This window comes from Pongo pygmaeus, chromosome 20 (genome assembly GCF_028885625.2).
Source record: "Pongo pygmaeus isolate AG05252 chromosome 20, NHGRI_mPonPyg2-v2.0_pri, whole genome shotgun sequence".
Lineage (NCBI taxonomy): Eukaryota > Metazoa > Chordata > Mammalia > Primates > Hominidae > Pongo > Pongo pygmaeus.
The window spans coordinates 13129284-13147008 of NC_072393.2; the positions used below are offsets into that span (position 1 = coordinate 13129284).

Below are 17725 nucleotides of genomic sequence, written 5' to 3' on the forward strand. Positions count from 1 at the left end.
CTGCGGAGGGGCCGGATTCTAGGAGGAACCAATGAAAACCCTCACTCGGCCTCCGCTCCTCCCTCTTCTTGCTGAGGTCAAAGGCCTGCGTCAGTTGCACTGCAACCTCGGCAGTGAACCGGGAGGTACTACCAGGTAAGGAAGGTGCGGTGGCCCCAGCCGTGGGTGAGAGGAGCTCCGCTCTGACACCCCCGCTCCTGTAGGTCGCCGCCGTTGCTCCGCTCGCTCAGAGAGAGCATGGCCCTGAGAGGCGTCTCTGTGCGGCTGCTGAGCCGCGGACCCGGCCTGCATGTCCTTCGCACGTGGGTCTCGTCGGCTGCGCAGACCGGTCAGTGCGGGGTCGGGAGTGTGGAGGGAAGGAGGGAGGAACTGAGGGTTTAGGGACTGTCCGGGGTGACTTTCCCGTTCTGTGCTTGCAGAGAAAGGCGGGAGGACACAGGGCCAACTGGCCAAGTGTAAGGACCTCTGGTCGCGCCGTGTGTCTGCTGCCCCTGTTCAGCTGTCTGTCTGCTCCAGGTGGACTCTGTCCCGGAATCCGAGGGCTGCCCGGGCGGGGTGGCAGGGTCGTGGCCAGGGTCAGAGGCACTAAGGCAGTGAGTGCGCTGTGCCTGCGGGGCCGGAGAAAGGTCACCTGGTCAGTCTCGCTTGCAGCTCGCAGTAGCCGGGGGGCGACATGGGTGTTGGGGGGGCAGGGCTGATGAGGGTCTGAGAAGAGAGGGCACAGGGATCTTGCGGACTGGACCGAGGCGAATTCCCCTTCCCAGCCTCGCGTCCCCAGTTTGACTGGCAGGACCCGCTGGTGCTGGAGGAGCAGCTGACCACAGATGAGATCCTCATCAGGGACACCTTCCGCACCTACTGCCAGGAGAAACTCATGCCTCGCATCCTGTTGGCCAATCGCAACGAAGGTGGGCGGGCTGGTGGGTGCCCTGAGGCTGCTCCTCCCCCTGGAGCCACAGCCACCCCTCCTCAAGGCCCCTCTGTCCTTGGGGCTGGGGCTTCCTGTGGCCTAGGGCTGGGCCTGAATTTGGGCACTGGTCCCTTTGCAGTTTTTCATCGGGAGATCATTTCGGAGATGGGGGAGTTGGGTGTGCTGGGCCCCACCATCAAAGGTAGGAACAAGTATCTCTCCACACACTGCAGACCCCTCTGTATTCTGAAAGCCTCTTCCTCCTTCCCTCCCTTCCTCCCTCCCTCCCTTTCTTCCTTCCTTCTCTTTCTTTTCCTTTCCTTTCCTTTTTTCTTCCACCCCACTCCCGCCAGAGTCTGGCTCTGTTGCCCAGGCTGGAGTGCAGTGGCACGATCTTGGCTCACTGCAAACTCTGCCTCCCAGGCTCAAGTGATTCTCCTGCCTCAGCCCCTCTAGTAGCTGGGATTATAGGCATGTGCCACCATGCCTGGCTAATTTTTGTATTTTTAGTAGAGACCGGGTTTCACCACGTTGGCCAGGCTGGTCTCAAACTCCTGACCTCAGGTGATCCACCCACCTCAGCCTCCTAAAGTGCTGGGATTACAGGCATGAGCCACCACGTTCAGCCTTCTTTCTGAGACGGAGTTTCGCTCTTGTTGCCCAGGCTGGAGTGCAGTGGTGCAATCTTGCTCACTGCAGCCTCCACCTCCCGGGTTTAAGTGATTCTCCTGCCTCAGGCTCCCGAGTAGCTGGGATTACAGGCATCCGCCACCACGCCTGGCTAATTTTTGTATTTTTATTAGAGGTGGGGTTTCACCATGTTGGCCAGGCTAGTCTCGAACTGCTGACCTCAGGTGATCCACCCGCCTCGGCCTCCCTATTACAGGTGTGAGCCACCATTGCCCCGCCCTTTTCTTTTCTTTCTTTTTTTTTTTGAGCTGGAGTCTCACTTTGTCACCCAGCCTGGATTACTGGATTACAGTGGTACGATCTTGGCTCACTGCAGTTTCTTCCTCCCAGGTTCAAGCAATTCTGCCACCTCAGCCTTCCGAGTAGCTGGGATTACAGGGGTGCACACCACCACGCCCAGCTAATTTTTGTATTTTTTAGTAGAAATGAGATTTCACCATGTTGGCCAGGCTGGTCTTGAACTCCTGACCTCAGGTGATCCACCCACCTCGGCCTCCCAAAGTGCTGGGATTATAAGCGTGAGCCACCGTGCCTGGCCCTTTGTTTCTTTTTTTAGAGACAGGGTCTCACTATGTTGCCCAGGCTGGTCTCAAGTGATCCTCCTGCTTTACTGAAAGCCCCCTTCTTTCCCTAAGCCACAATTTCCCAGTCTGTAAAGTGGGGCTGTTGTCCCACCCTCTGAAAGTGGCTGTGGAGATGAAATGAATAAACCTCAGCTAGGGCCAGCTTGGTGCCTGCCTCCTTATGTGTCCCTATCCAGCCCTGTCTGTTGGGTCCTAGCTGGGCAGGCCCCTGTTCTCTATTGTCCTGCTTTCTCCTCCTACTGTCACCAGGATATGGCTGTGCTGGGGTTTCGTCTGTGGCGTATGGGCTCCTGGCCCGAGAGCTGGAGCGGGTGGACAGTGGCTACAGGTCGGCGATGAGTGTCCAGTCCTCCCTCGTCATGCACCCTATCTATGCCTATGGCAGCGAGGAACAGCGGCAGAAGTACCTGCCCCGGCTGGGTGAGTGGCTGCCCATGGGGCCTGGTGGAAGGAAGACAGTCTCTGAGGTCTGGAACTCAAGGGTGGGGCTGTCCCCTGAGCCTATTCTGTCCCTATCTCAAAGATAGCATAAGTGGCCACCCCCTGCCAGACCCTGGGCTTCACCTGGAGATCTGATCCCTGGCCAGCGTGATTGTTCCCCTCTGTGACCACCGTCATCTCCCTATGCTTTCTGTGTTCCCCAGCCCAGCCCAAAGTGTAAAATCCACCAGGTCCCTGCTGGCCATTTGCAGTGGCTCACACCTATAATCCCAGCACTTTGGGAGGGTGAAGTGAGAAGATCCCTTGAGCCCAAGAGTTCGAAACCAGCCTGGGCAACGTTAAGGAGACCCCATGTCTATTAAAAAACAAAAAAAGGAAAGCACCTATGTGACCTGCGCTAAGCGGATGTTGGCCCTCTTTTCCGTGGCGCCTCAGAGGCGTTCAGCCGCTTCAAGATGAAGCTGAACATCTCCTTCCCAGCCACTGGCTGTCAGAAACTCATTGAAGTGGATGATGAACGCGAACTTTGTACTTTTTATGAGAAGCGTATGGCCACAGAATTTGCTGCTGACGCTCTGGGTGAAGAATGGCAGGGTTATGTGGTCCGAATCAGTGGTGGGAACAACAAACAAGGTTTCTCCTTGAAACAGGGTGTCTTGACCCACGGCCGTGTCCACCTGCTACTGAGTAAGGGGCATTCCTGTTACAGACCAAGGAGAACTGGAGAAAGAAAGAGAAAATCAGTTCGTGGTTGCATTGTGGATGCCAATTTGAGTATTCTCAACTCAGGTTGTTGAGAACAATAACTCAGGTTATTGTAAAAAAAAAAAAAAAAGAGAAGGATATTCCTGGACTGACTGATACTATGGTGCCTGGTCGCCTGGGGCCCAGTAGAGCTAGCAGAATCCATAAACTTTCAATCTCTCTAAAGAAGATGATGTCTGCCAGTATGTTGTAAGAACGCCCTTAAACAAAGAAGGTAAGAAACCTAGGACCAAAGCCCCCAAGATTCAGCATATTGTTACTCCACATGTCCTGCAGCACAAACAGCGGCGTATTGCTCTGAAGAAGCAGCATATTAAGAAAAATAAGGAAGAGGCTGGAGAATATGCTAAACTTTTGGCCAATAGAATGAAGGAGGCTAAGGAGAAGCACCAGGGATAAATCGTGAAGAGACGCAGACTGTCCTCTCTGCGAGCTTCTACTTCTAAGTCTGAATCCAGTCAGAAATAAGATTTTTTGAGTAACAAGATCAGATTCCCCCCCCAAAAAAAAACACCCACAAGGCCCTGTGTGACCAGGCCTCTGCTGACCTTCCCACCTCATCTCTGGCCACTCATGTGCTCCTCCTAGCCAGACTTAGCTACTTGAAATTCTCCAGAAGTACCACCAGTTCTTTACACATCTGTTCCCTCTCCTGGCACTGCTCTTCCCCACAGCCTCCTCCTGCTTAACTCCACACCCTTCCAGTTTGGCCAACTCCTTCCTGATTCCCTGGGTCCCCCTCCCCATCTTGGCATTGTGATCATGACTTTGGGGTAACCTGTCTCTTGAAAGCAGGGCCAGATCTAACTTAGTTATGAGGTCTGACTCAGGGGCAAGGGTAATTTTTTTTTTTTCTTTTTTTGAGATGAAGTCCCGCTCTGTCCCCCAGGCTGGAGTGCAGTGGTACGATCTTGGCTCACTGCAACCTGCGGTTCCCCAGTTCAAGCAATTCCCGTGCCTCAGCCTCCCGAGTAGCTGGAATTACAGGTGCTTGCTACCCATGCCTGGCTAATTTTTGTATTTTTAGTAGAGATGGTGTTTCACCATGTTGGCCAGGCTGGTCTCGAACTCCTGACCTCAAGTGATCCATCCGCCTTGGCCTTGCAAAGTGCTGAGATTACATGTGTGAGCCACCTCGCCTGGCCTAATTTTTTGTATTTTTAGTAGAGATGGAGTTTCATCATATTGGTCAGGCTGGATTTTTTTTCTTTTTTGAGATGGAGTCTTGCTCTGTTGCCCAGGCTGTAGTGCAGTGGCATGATCTTGGCTCACTGCAACCTCTCCTGCCTGGGTTCAAGCGATTCTCCTGCCTCAGTCTCCTGAGTAGCTGGGATTACAGGCACCCACCACCACATCTGGCTATTTTTTTTTTTTTTTAAGTAGAAATGGGGTTTCACCATGTTGGCCAGGCTGGTCTGGAACTCCTGACCTCAATTGATCCACCCGCCTTGGCCTCCTAAAGTGCTGGGATTACAGGCATGAGCCACTGCGCCCCACCATAAGGATAATTTTTGAGTAAGGGGATGTATTGGGGACCAGGCAGCCTTGTGACCTTGTCTTGTGCCTGCAGCTAAGGGGGAGCTGCTGGGATGCTTTGGGCTCACAGAGCCCAACAGCGGAAGTGACCCTAGCAGCATGGAGACCAGAGCCCGCTACAACTCATCCAACAAGAGCTACACCCTCAATGGGACCAAGACCTGGTAAGGGTTCTGGGTGGTGGGCAGGTGGTGAACAGGGGCAAAGTGGCATTGGTCAGACCCCTCACCGACTGTTCCATCCCCAGGATCACGAACTCGCCTATGGCTGATCTGTTTGTAGTGTGGGCTCGGTGTGAAGATGGCTGCATTCGGGGCTTCCTGCTGGAGAAGGGGATGCGGGGTCTCTCGGCCCCCCGGATCCAGGGCAAGTTCTCGCTGCGGGCCTCAGCCACAGGCATGATCATCATGGACGGTGTGGAGGTGCCAGAGGAGAACGTGCTCCCTGGTGCATCCAGCCTGGGGGTAAGTGGCAGCCACTTTGGGAATGGGTGTTGGGTCACCTGAGGGTGCGGCTTTGTCAGGCAGGCTCCGTGCTGGGGACGCAGCTCCCTGTGCCTGTGGAGCCCACACAGTGGTGATTCTTACTCAGCCGGACTCACTGACGTGCTGAAAACTGCCCCCATTTGGTGACCGTCTCGCTCATCCCGGCTCTGCCCGGGACACATGGGCCTGAACCAGCTCAGTCATTTGACTCACAGTGCATCTTCTGGCATCCGTCAGCCTCCTGGCTCTGAGCATGGAACCCAGATGCCAGGCTGGGTGGGACTGTGTGCAAACCGAGCGAGCAGGCACCGAGCTTCGGTGCCAGGGCCGTCTGTGATGTGAACCACAACCTGAGTCCCCCTGCGTGGGGTGGCTGGGGAGGAGGCTTTCCCTGCTTCACAGTTGGTTCTGCATAGGCCCTCTTGGTGTCTCTTGGGTGGGGCTGAGGCGCCATCTCAACCCTACAGGGTCCCTTCGGCTGCCTGAACAACGCCCGGTACGGCATCGCGTGGGGCGTGCTTGGAGCTTCGGAGTTCTGCTTGCACACAGCCCGGCAGTACACCCTCGACAGGTGTGTGGGGGCTGCAGTGAGATTCTCTGGGGGTGTGGGGCAGCTTGGGTTTCATTCTCTACCCCATGGGTGACTCCCCAGCCCCCACCCACCAGGCCTGAGTTCTTTGCTCTGGAATGACCAGTGACATCCTTCTGAGCAGCCGTGGGCTGAGTCGACGACAGGGCCAGGGCGAGCCTGGGGGCACTGAGGCAGCCTGGGAAGGCTTCCTGGAGCAGGGGGCCCCAGGACAGGGATGGGGTGGGAGAGTGGGCCTCCCCTCGCCCTTACCCTGCCATTGCCCATGTAGGATGCAGTTTGGTGTCCCGCTGGCCAGGAACCAGCTGATTCAGAAGAAGCTGGCAGACATGCTCACTGAAATTACCCTGGGCCTTCACGCCTGCCTGCAGCTTGGCCGCTTGAAGGACCAGGACAAGTAGGGGCTGCGTGGCGGGGGCCGGGGGATGGCAGCGGTGGGTGGAAGACCTTGTGTCCTTCCTGGAGAGAAAGGTCCTTCCTGCCTGGTGGCCCCGAGGACCTGAACCTTCTGCTGTCCCTCTTGTCCTTGATGGGCTGGGCTGAGGACAGCCCCACTGGTCCCTCATTGGGAGCTTGGCTGCATCAGGGAATCCCCACCCCGGGCTAGATTTGCTTGGGGTGTTGGGATGCCAGGATCCCCAGTCCTCGTTACCCTCATGTGCCGCTCCCAGGGCTGCCCCCGAGATGGTCTCTCTGCTGAAGAGGAATAACTGCGGGAAAGCCCTGGACATCGCCCGCCAGGCCCGAGACATGCTGGGGGGGAATGGGATTTCTGACGAGTATCACGTGATCCGGCACGCCATGAACCTGGAGGCCGTGAACACCTACGAAGGTAGGAGCTGGACCTCGGAGGGCTCACTGCGGCCTCAGTGTCTGGGGAGGGGGTACAGCGAGGTGGGACGGGGACAGGCCTGAGTCCAACTCCACCTATCACTAAGTGACAGTGTGACCTGGGGCGAGCTTCACCCCTCTGTCCTTCATCTGGAGTTGCTCACATGGGGACTGTGGAAGTGAAGTGCTTCATGTACCACACAGAGGCCCCATTAGGCCTTGCGAGGGGCTCCCAGGTCTTTCTCCCACATGCTCAGGAGGAGGAATGTTCCTGAGACAGGTAAGCTCCGAAGGCAGCCCAGGGGTGAGGCCTGACTCCTAGCAGGCTGGTGGATGCAAGGGAGTGAGCGAAGCTACACGCAGGACTCAACGCTCCATTTTATGTTAAGAGACAAAAGTCATCTTCAGACGACAGTGTTTGCACCCTGCAACTGATGGTGATTTACATGGGGGCCCAGAACCCCTTGCTTGGTGGGAAGACAGATGTGGAAAAAGATACTTAAAAAAAAAAAAAAGTGCAAGCCCAGCATGCGCTATGCAGAAATAGAGGGAGGTATGAGGACCCCCCGGGCAGAGATGCTTCCAGACAGAGAGAACAGCAAATGCAGGAGGGGTGCCTTCCCTGCGCACCCTGCAACCCCAGATCTTGTCTCTATCTGGCAGCTGGGGGGTGGGGGGATCCTACAAATGTGAGAATGACCCTGAGGACAAGCAGAGGGCGCCGTGAGACAGTTTTATGCAGAGAAGGGATGAGTCAGATTTGGTGCTTTAGGGGCTGGGTACAGTGGCTCACACCTGTAATCCTAGCACTTTGGGAGGCTAAGGCGGGAGGATTGCTTGAGCCCAGGAGCTAGAAGTTACAATGAACTATGATCACCCCACTGCACTCCAGCCTGGGTGACAGAGTGAGACCCTATCTATATAAAAAAAAAAATAGGTTTGTACTTTAGGAAGTAAACAGAATTGGCTCTAAAAAGGAGGCTACAATCTGCCTTCTGCTTCAAGGAGCTGGGGAGGAGCAAAAAATGAGACACCAGGGCGTGGGGTGTGGGATTCTCTGGGAGAGGCGGCTTCAGGTGGGCAGAGGTCAGCTGAGGCAAGTGACCGCTTTCCCGATGTGCTGTCCCTCCCATCCCTCCCGAGGGTAAGAAAGGGCTTGCTGTGTTTCCCTGGAGCTCAGGGGTGCTTTCAGCCTCTGTGGCAAGGAAGCATGGCCAGGTTGAAAATCAAACATTTAATAAACTGTGGGGCTCGGGGTGGGGAGAACTTGCCAAGGGTGGGGAGCATGAAGGCTGGGCCTATGGCAGGCGCTGGACTTGCTACATTTTGGGAGTTCAGCACAAGGAGCTTTGGGTTTTTGTTTTTTTCTGCCAAGATGCATTATAGAACCATGAAAAACAATTTCTCAGTGTGGCCCAAATGGTGGCCTCACAGTCTTCTCCTGGAGACTGTCACTAAGGCGTGAGTCTCCCGGCAGCTGTCAGCATTCACCATCTCTGTGGGTCTGTTCTTCTGAAGCAGTGGCCTGGGGATACATGAAAATTGATTTTAAAGGGAAGTTGTGAGCTATGAAAACTCCAAACCGACTCTGTATTAATCTTGTCCAGGTACACATGACATTCACGCCCTGATCCTTGGGAGAGCTATCACGGGAATCCAGGCGTTCACGGCCAGCAAGTGAGTCCGCTCCATCAGGGGCCCGAAACTCTCAAGCCCCTTTCTGGAGAGATGCCTGGCTGGACCACAGGAGCGCTGTGCTCTGAGCTTAGAAAGGGAGGTGGCGGATAGAGTGGGAAGTGAGAGACACTGATTTTTAAATATCAAAATTTCCCTTCTGAAGTCGTTCAGATGTGTTCCTTAAAAAGAAGATGGAACTCTCTGTAGAGCGTCTCAATCCACTTTTAACCATGGATGAGAACAGACTCCATTTACCCTGAAATAGCAGCTTCTCTTGAGAGGAGAGTGACATTGAAGCAACTCCGTCTGCTCCAGCTGACCCCCTCACACCGAGTTCACAGTGTGCCCTCCCTCCCTCCCATCTGGGGGTGGTGCCTTATGCTGGGTGTTGGAGCAGAGTGAGGGAGAGGAAAATAAAGAGCTGCACATCTGACCCCAAGGTGTCAGGCCGGTTTACGGGTAACCACCTGAGAAGTAGTTTCAGCCACAGAAGAAACGAACACGTCTGGGGGCTGTGAGTCGCTGGGACGTGGTGGGGACTTTCCCCTAGAGTGGTTTGGCCCCCGTCTGAATCTTAGGCTCTGGTGTGAAAAAGAAACCCAGGTTAGCAGTGCCGGTCTGTGTCAGGGCTTTGGGCAGAGGGGATGATTTCTGAGTGGCAGGGGTGCAGGGGACTTTGTCCTTTCTGTCACCACAGAGCTGCTCATACAACAGTGGGACATGACAACGGTTTGGCTTCCCAGCTCAGACACACCATGTTATAGGGGACCACAAACAAGATGGTGAGTGCACCAAGGGCTTTGCAGGGACTGTGGCCTGGCGGGGTCAGGGCTGGGTGCCTGGTTTCTGTTCACATTTACTCTTGGCTGGGCCATCCCTGTCCTCTTCCTCAGGCAGCACCCCCCGTGTGAGTTTACTCATACCTCAGGCTGGAGACACAGGTCTTTGTACACAGTCTCCACACTGTGGCAGACTTGTTTGAGCTCTGTCTCCAAATGGCTGATCTTTGCCATTTTCTGGGTGAACTCTTGGAGCTTTTCCTGGATGATCTTGTTATGGTCATTATAAATCTGATAGATCCTCTCCTCTAATTTCTCTGTCAGATCCGAAACCTGTTAAAGAATAAGATGTGTTCTTGGAAAATCAAACAAGAGGTATCACAAGACATCTGTGTTAAGTGGGTTTCTTAGATTTCTGCAATTTATCTTATGAAAATGACAAAATAGGCTGGGCACGGTGGCTCACGCCTGTAATCCCAGCACTTTGGGAGGCAGAGGCGGGTGGGTCACTTCAGGTCAGGAGTTTAAGACCAGCCTGGCCAACATGGTGAAACCCCATCTCTACTAAAAATACAAAAATTAGCCGGGCATGGTGGCACATGCCTGTAATCCCAGCTACTTGGGAGGCTGAGGCAGGAGAATCACTTGAACCCAGGAGGAGGAGGTTGCAGTGAGCCAAGATTGCACCACCGCACTCCAGCCTGGACGACAGAGTGAGACTCCATCTCAAAAAAACAAAAAAAAATAGAAAATGGCAAAATAGGCCAGGCATGGTGGCTCATGCCTGTAATCCAGCACTTTGGTAGGCCAAGGTGGGTGGATGGATTACTTGAGGCCAGGAGTTCAAGACCAACCTGGCCAACATGGTGAAAACCCATCTCTATTAAAAATATAAAAGCTAGGCCAGGTGCGGTGGCTCACGCCTGTAATCCCAGCACTTTGGGAGGCTGAGGCGGGCGGATCACGAGGTCAGGAGATCGAGACCACTGTGAAACCCTGTCTCTACTAAAAATACAAAAAAAATTAGCTGGGTGGGGTGGCGGGTGCCTGTAGTCCCAGCTACTTGGGAGGCTGAGGCAGGAGAATGGCGTGAACCCGGGAGGCAGAGCTTGCAGTGAGCCGAGATCGCGCCACTGCACTCCAGCCTGGGCTACAGAGCAAGACTCCGTCTCAAAAAAAAAATAAATAAATAAATAAAAATAAAAACTAACTGGGCATGGTGGTGTGCACCTGTAATCCCAGCTACTCGGGAGGCTGAGACAGGAGAATTGCTTGAACCTGGGAGGTGGAGGTTGCAGTGAACCAAGATGATGCCATTGCACTCCAACCTGGGCAACAAGAGCAAAACTCCGTCTCAAAAAAAAAAAAAAAAAAAAATTAGCAAGGCATAGGTGACGCACACTTGCAGTCCCAGCTACTCGGAAGGCTGAGGCAGGAGGATCACTTGATCCCAGGAGTTGGAGGCTACAGTGAGTCATGATCACACTACTGCACTCCAGCCTGAGGGACCCTACCTCAAAAGAAGAAAACACCAAAAACTAAAACCCAGTGCAGTGACTGGGGGTCAGATTGCCTATATTTTAAATTTTTTTGTTTTGTTTTGTTTTGTTTTCTTGTGGCAGAGTTTCGCTCTCGTTGCCCAAGCTGGAGTTCAATGGCATGATCTCGGCTCACTGCAACCTCCGCCTCCTGGGTTCAAGCGATTCTCCTGCCTCAGCCTCCCGAGTAGCTGGGATTACAGGCATGTGCCACCATGCCCGGCTAATTTTTGTATTTTTAGCCTCAGCCTCCTGAGTAGCTGGGATTACAGGCGAGCACCACCACACCCCACTAACTTTTGTATTTTTAGTAGAAACGGGGTTTCATCATGTTAGCCAGGCTGGTCTCCAACTCCTGACCTCAGAAGATCCCCACCTTCGGCCTCCCAAAGTGCTGGGATTACAGGCATGAGCCACTGCACCTGGCCTGTTAAATTTTTTTAAGAGGCAAAAGTATATACAGTTGTGTGCTACATAATGACATTTTGGTCAATGTCAGACTGTATATACAATGATGGCCCATAAGAGTATAATGCCATATTTTTACTGTACCTTTTCTATGTTTAGATATATTTAGATACATAAATACTTACCATCATGTTATAAGTGCCTACAGTATTCAGTATGGTAACATGCTGTGTGCAGGTTTGTAGCTTAGGAGCAATAGGCTCTTTCACGTAGCCTAGGTGTGTAGTGGACTATACCATCTAGGTTTGTGTAAATTCACTCTATGACGTTCAGACGATGACAGTGTCACCTAGGGATGCATGTCACAGAACTGTACAGTACAAGCTCCGCCAGGTTAGGAAGAAAGTACACAGAATAGAAGAGGCATCCAACAAAGTGGCCTCTGGGTGGTGTATCAAAATAAATAAATAAATAAATACATACATACATAAATGTTTTTGTATCTTTTCTACTAGAGGCCAAGGCAGCGGGGTGAGGAGTTCAAGACCAGCCTGGGTAACATAGCAAGATCCCACCTCTACAAAAAAAGTTTTAAAGAAAATTAGCTGCGTATGGTGGTGCACACCTGTAGTCTCAGCTACTTAAGAGGCAGAGGTGGGAGGATCATTTGAGCCCAGGAGTTTGAGGCTTCAGTGAGCTGTGATCGTGCCACTGCTCTGTAAGCCTGGGCAATAGAGTGAGATGCCACCTCTAAAAATATAAATAAATAAATAAATAAATAAATAAAATAAAACAAGTGAGCCGGGCATGATGTTGCACGCCTATAGTCTCAAGCTACTCGAGAGGCTGAGGTGAGAAGATTGCTTGAGCCCAGGAGTTCAAGATTGCAGTGACCTGATTCCATCACTGCACTGCAGTCTGGGCAACAGCAAGGCTTGTCTCAAAAAAAAAAGAAAGAGGAAAATAAAGTCAATTTGTCATCAAGACACCTCGAACCAGCAAGCTGTCCTACTCACGTGACCCATTATGTATTTGTTTGTTTGTTTTTTTTGCTGGAATTATAGGCATGTGCTACCATGCCTAGCTAATTTTTTTTTTTTTTTTTTTTGAGACAGTGAGCCAAGATCGTGCCACTCTACTCCAGCCTGGGCAACAGAGAGAGACTCTGTCTCAAAAAAAAAAAAAAAGAAAAGAAAAGAAAACCAGAAAGAAAGAGGCAGTCTCCTTTTTCTTCTTCTTTTTTTCTTTTTTTTTTTGAGATGGAGTCTCGCTCTGTCACCCAAGCTGGAGTGCCGTGACGTGATCTCTGCTCACTGCAAGCTCCGCCTCCCTGGTTCAGGCCATTCTCCTGCCTCAGCCTCCTGAATAGCTGGGACTACAGGCGCCTGCAACCACGCCCGGCTAATTTTTTGTATTTTTAGTAGAGACGGGGTTTCACCATGTTAGCCAGGATGGTCTCCATCTCCTGACCTTGTGATCCCCCTGCCTCAGCCTCCCAAAGTGCTGGGATTACAGGCGTGAGCCACCGCACCTGGCCCCTATTTATTTATTTTTGAGATGAAATCTTGCTCTCTAGCCCAGGCGGCAGTGCAGTGCAGAGCCACTGCACTGAGCCAATTTTTCTATTTTTAGTAGAGACGTGGTTTCACCATGTTGGCCAGGCTGGTCTCTAACTCCTGGCCTCAAGTGATCACCTGCCTCGGCCTTCCAAAGTGCTGGGATTACAGGCGTGAGCCACCGCACCTGGCCCCTATTTATTTATTTTTGAGATGAAATCTTGCTCTCTAGCCCAGGCAGCAGTGCAGTGACTGCACTGAGCCAATTTTTCTATTTTTAGTAGAGACGTGGTTTCACCATGTTGGCCAGGCTGGTCTCTAACTCCTGGCCTCAAGTGATCCACCTGCCTTGGCCTTCCAAAGTGCTGGGATTACAGGCATGAGCCACTGTGCCTGGTCCCCCCATTATATATTCTGAAGAGGCATCAGGCGCAACCATTCATGTAGGACCTGAACATCACACCAGCTTTTGCAAGATGTAAGCCCTGGGCATGTTGAAGAACCTCCACTCCCCCGTCACAGACCATTTGATGGCTTCTGCAGGACATATGGGTGTGACAATGCAAGTTGTGCCTCAACCCCCTACTCCCATGGCTGCTCGACCTTGCCTGAAGTAAGAGGGCGTCCAACGCCCCGCTCCCTCAGCCTGGCTCTCTCGTCAGGCAAATCATTCATTTCCAAGCCTTTTCTATACGATGGGTCCAATCTCTTCTCTGTAGGACTATTCTAAGGGTAAATTGAGATACAGATGGTCCCCAACTTACTTACTACAGTTCAACTTACTACATTTTTGACTTACAGCATTTTCAATTTGCAATGGGTTTATTGGGACATAGCTCCATCATAAGTGGAGGAGCGCCTGTGCTGTGTGTGAATGGCCTAGCACCGTGCCTGGTGTACAGCAGACACTCATCAGTGGTTCATTCCCTCCCCTTTTGCATAAGGAATCCCCCCTCTCGCTGGGTGGAGTCTGTCACCTTGGTTTTCAGGCTGTTCCTGAAGTTGGTCATGAGTGCGTGGTCCTTTTGCCGGCTCTCGTTGATGTTTTCGATCAGCTCCTGGGCTCTCTTCTGCAGGATGTCAATGCTTGAGTCCAGAGAGGAGAAGTAGAGTCCCGACTTCCCTTCCAGGACCGTCAGCTGGCAACTGGCACTGGAGGTGGCGACACAAGGGCAAGAAACCTGACTTCTCAGAGTACAGGAAGCGGCCAGGTACAATCGCTCATGCCTGTAATCTCAGCACTTTGTAGGCCGAGGTGGGCGGATCACAAGGTCAGGAGTTCTAGACCAGCCTGGCAACATGGTGAAACCTTGTCTCTACTAAAAAAACAAAACAAAAAATTAGCCAGGCATGGTGGCACGTGCCTGTAGTCCCAGCTACTTGGGAGGCTGAGGCAGGAGAATTGCTTGAACCCGGGAGATGAAGTTGCAGTGAGCTGAGATCACGCCACTGTACTCCAGCCTGGGTGACAGAGCGAGACTCCGTCTAAAAAAAAAAAAAAAAAAAGGACAGGATGCTGAGATCAGCACCAGACTCTTCCAAGAGCGGCTGATCTGAGAGAGCTACATGGTGGGAGGGGACCCGCGTTGTTGCCTTCCATGGGTGACACGAGGCATGCTTCCTAGGTTATTCCATTCACACACACACCCTGAATGATGAGAATGGCACCCCCATTTTATAGCTGAGAAAACAGACCAAGAGGCACGACTAAATATGCCCAAGGTTCCAGACTAAGGAGGTCTGTCTGTCCCCAAAGCCCACTGTTATTTTATGACACCAACTTGCTCCTTTGGAATTTTGGAATACCAATAATAGTATCAATGCTTTTTTTTTTTTTTTTTTTGAGACGGAGTCTCACTCTGTCGCCCAGGCTGGAGTGCAGTGGCGCGATCTCGGCTCACTGCAAGCTCCGCCTCCCAGGTTCATGCCATTCTCCTGCCTCAGCCTCCTGAGTAGCCGGGACTACAGGCGCCCGCCACCACGTCCAGCTAATTTTTTGTATTTTTAGTAGAGATGGGGTTTCACCGTGTTAGCCAGAATGGTCTCCATCTCCTGACCTCGTGATCCGCCCGCCTCGGCCTCCCAAAATGCTGGGATTACAGGCGTGAGCCACCGTGCCCAGCCCAATGCTTTCTTTTTTATTTTCTTTTTTTTATAGAGACAGGTCTTGCTCTGTTGCCCAGGCTGGAGTGCAGTGGCACAATCATAGCTCACTGCAGTGTCAGTTTCAAATGATCCTCCCACCTCAGCCTCCTGAATAGGTGGGACTACAAGCATGTGCTACCATGCACAGCTAATTTTTAAAATTTTTAAATAGAGACTGGGCTTCACTATGTTATTGAGGCTGCTCTCAAACTTCTGGCCTGCCAAAATGTTGGGATTACAGGCATGAGCCACTGCGCCTGACTGATGTAATCGGCAATCTCCTGCAACCTCTGTCTCCTAGGTTCAAGCCATTCTTCTGCCTCAGCCTCCCGAGTAGCTGGGACTACAGGTGCACATCACTACACCCAGTTAATTTTTGTATTTTTAGTAGAGACGGGGTTTCACCATGTTAGCCAGGCTGGTCTCGAACTCCTGACAAGTGATCCTCCTGCCTGGGCCTCCAAAAGTGCTGGGATTACAGGCGTAAGCCACCACGCCTAGCCTGATGCTTTCTTAAGTGACCTTCCTGTCATTAACCTGCTGCATCCCTTTCCCAACCTACTGGGTGATGTTGACCGCCTGGGGCTACAGTGTACCTGCACCTCCTTGCTCCCACCAGGTGAGGTAAATACCTGTTGAATTATATTTAAAGAGCATTTAAAGAAATGCGCACACACAAAAAGTTGTTGGTCCCATGCTGTACATGTAACTGTAATTATGTAATTCAAATATTGTGTTAACAAGTGAAATAGTGGCAGAAGAGTGACAGCTGTCTAAAAAGCTAAACAGAATGAAAAATGTTGAGTAATATGTAATGTTACGTAACTTCATAATATTCAATGTAATAAAATGGAACTTCAGTTGGGTATGGGAGAGAGAACGAAAATTGAAGCAAAGATCATAAAAATCTAGGAAAATTCTGCATATAGATTGCTCTGCCAAGGCCTTGTTCTCTGCTTTAAAAATAGAGCTGGGGCCGGGCGCGGTGGCTCAAGCCTGTAATCCCAGTACTTTGGGAGGCTGAGGTGGGTGGATCACAAGGGCAGGAGTTCGAGACCAGCCTGGCCAACATGGTGAAACCCCATCTCTACTAAAAATACAAAAAATTAGCCGGGCGCAGTGGCGGGCGCCTGTAATACTGGCTACTCAGGAGGCTGAGGTACAAGAATTGCTTGAACTTGGGAGGCAGAGGTTGCAGTGAGCCGAGATCGCACCACTGCACTCTAGCCTGGGCAACAGAGTAAGACTTTGTCTCAAAAATAAATAAATAAATTAAATTAAATTAAAATAAATTAAAACAACTGAAAATTGTGGGTAATGCATTGTGAATGAAGTTTATGGAAAAAAATGTGATCTGATAAGGCAACCCATTGGTATTTTAAATTAAGATATATTTTTTCTTCTTCTGATTCTCTGGTTTATTTGACCTGTTTGATGTCTGATCAGTTAGCGGTTCTGGCCAGGTAGAGCTGCCCCTCTTGAGTCACAGCTAACATTTCCTCAGCCATGTTCCCAGCACTGAGCTAAGTCACGTGCCTTGTCTTGGTGCATCCTCACGACCACACTCGGGTCATCTGCTGTTCTCTTTACGTTATGGCTGAGGACATGGGCTTAGAGTGGTTACACCACCTTCTCAAGGTGGAGGACAGTCTGTGGCAGAGCTGGGCTTTGTACCCAGAAGGCCTGACTTCCCAGCTGGTATCCTGCTTCCTACTAAGGCACTCAGGCGCCACTCCCCTCCTGGATCTTACATTTCCTCGTCGCCCTCTGAGGTCCTCCAGCTCTGAAAGGCCAAGCCTTGTAGGTGTGGACAGAGCAGTTCCTGAATGCAGCAGGTCACTCTTGTGTCCACAAGCAGGTGACTGATAACTTACAAAAATAAATCTCGGCCAGGCACAGTGGCTCACACCTGTAATCCCAGCATTTTGGGAGGCCGAGGCGGGTAGATCACCAGAGATCAGGAGTTCAAGACCAGCCTGGCCAACATGGTGAAACCCCGTCTCTACTAAAAATATAAAAATTACCCAGGCATGGTGGTGTGTCTGTAATCCCAGCTATTAGGCGGACTGAGGCAGGAGGATCGCTTGAACCTGGGAGGCAGAGGTTGCAGTGAGCTGAGATTGTGCCACTGCACTCCAGCCTGAGCGACAGAGTGAGACTCCATCTCAAAAATATAAAATAAAGAAAAATAAATCTCAGCTATCTCAACCAGGCACAGTGGGCTCACACCTGTAATACCAGCACTTTGGGGGGCTAAGGCAGGTTAATCGTGAGCTCAGGGTTTTGAGACCAGCCTGGGCAACATGACAAAACCCCATCTCTACAAAAAACACAAAAATTAGCCGAGCGTGGTGGCGTGCACTTGTAGTCCCAGCTACTTAGGAGGCTGAGGTGAGAGGATCACTTGAGCCTGGGAGGTCAAGGCTGCAGTGAGCTTGATCATGCCACTATACTGGAGCCTAGATGATATCACACCACTGTACTCCAGCCTGGGCGACAGAGTGAGACCCTCTTTCAAATAAACAAAACAACCACAACACACATATACACCCCTCCCCTCTCCACCCGGTCTCCCCCAGCCAGCTACCTCCCTCTTTCCTCCCCATTAAGGCCAAGGTTCTAGAAGGAGCTGCTTACATTTTCCGGGCTTTTTTTTTTTTTTTTTTTTTGAGAGAGAGAGAGTCTCACCCTGGGCTTCTTTTCTTTTCTTTTCTTTTGAGACGGAGTCACGCTCTGTCACCGAGGATGGAGTGCACTGGCATGATCTCGGCTCACTGCAAGCTCCGCCTCC

At 51.7% G+C, this 17725-nt stretch overlaps 2 protein-coding genes and 1 pseudogene across 4 annotated transcripts in view; 2 read left to right on the forward strand and 1 right to left on the reverse strand.

The window, feature by feature from the left end:
* On the forward strand, positions 1–10189 carry GCDH (glutaryl-CoA dehydrogenase). 2 transcript variants are annotated; one of them, XM_054464177.2, is made up of 14 exons: positions 1–135; positions 204–328; positions 420–455; positions 765–908; positions 1050–1112; positions 2434–2604; positions 4961–5090; positions 5174–5390; positions 5879–5982; positions 6272–6397; positions 6672–6832; positions 8439–8508; positions 9206–9290; positions 9612–10189. In XM_054464177.2, exons 1-13 carry the CDS (start codon positions 32–34, stop codon positions 9270–9272), a joined length of 1518 nt encoding a protein of 505 aa, XP_054320152.1. In that variant the 5' UTR covers positions 1–31; the 3' UTR covers positions 9273–9290; positions 9612–10189. The 2 variants fall into 2 exon arrangements, with proteins under 2 accessions (XP_054320152.1, XP_054320151.1); XM_054464176.2 differs by having other exon boundaries at positions 9206–10189.
* LOC129020196 (small ribosomal subunit protein eS6-like) lies at positions 2613–4577 on the forward strand (annotated as a pseudogene).
* SYCE2 (synaptonemal complex central element protein 2) overlaps positions 8047–17725 on the reverse strand; it is a 20988-nt gene continuing 11309 nt past the window's right edge. The window contains exons 3-6 of one of the 2 annotated variants that reach the window (XM_054464205.2): positions 13767–13941; positions 9432–9620; positions 8976–9089; positions 8047–8356 (exon numbers count right to left, since the gene is read on the reverse strand). In XM_054464205.2, the coding sequence (XP_054320180.1) occupies positions 8312–8356; positions 8976–9089; positions 9432–9620; positions 13767–13941 (523 nt within the window). In that variant the 3' untranslated portion in view covers positions 8047–8311. The remainder of the gene's footprint in view (positions 8357–8975; positions 9090–9431; positions 9621–13766; positions 13942–17725) is intronic. The other variant, XM_054464206.1, reaches the window with a different exon arrangement.

Coding starts and splice junctions, on each gene's coding strand:
- GCDH (XM_054464176.2), top strand. CDS start 32: ATGAAAACCCTCACTCGGCCTCCGCTCCTCCCTCTTCTTGCTGAGGTC. Junction 2,605..4,960: donor GAAGTACCTGCCCCGGCTGG/GTGAGTGGCTGC, acceptor TTGTGCCTGCAG/CTAAGGGGGAGCTGCTGGGA. Junction 5,983..6,271: donor CGGCAGTACACCCTCGACAG/GTGTGTGGGGGC, acceptor TTGCCCATGTAG/GATGCAGTTTGGTGTCCCGC.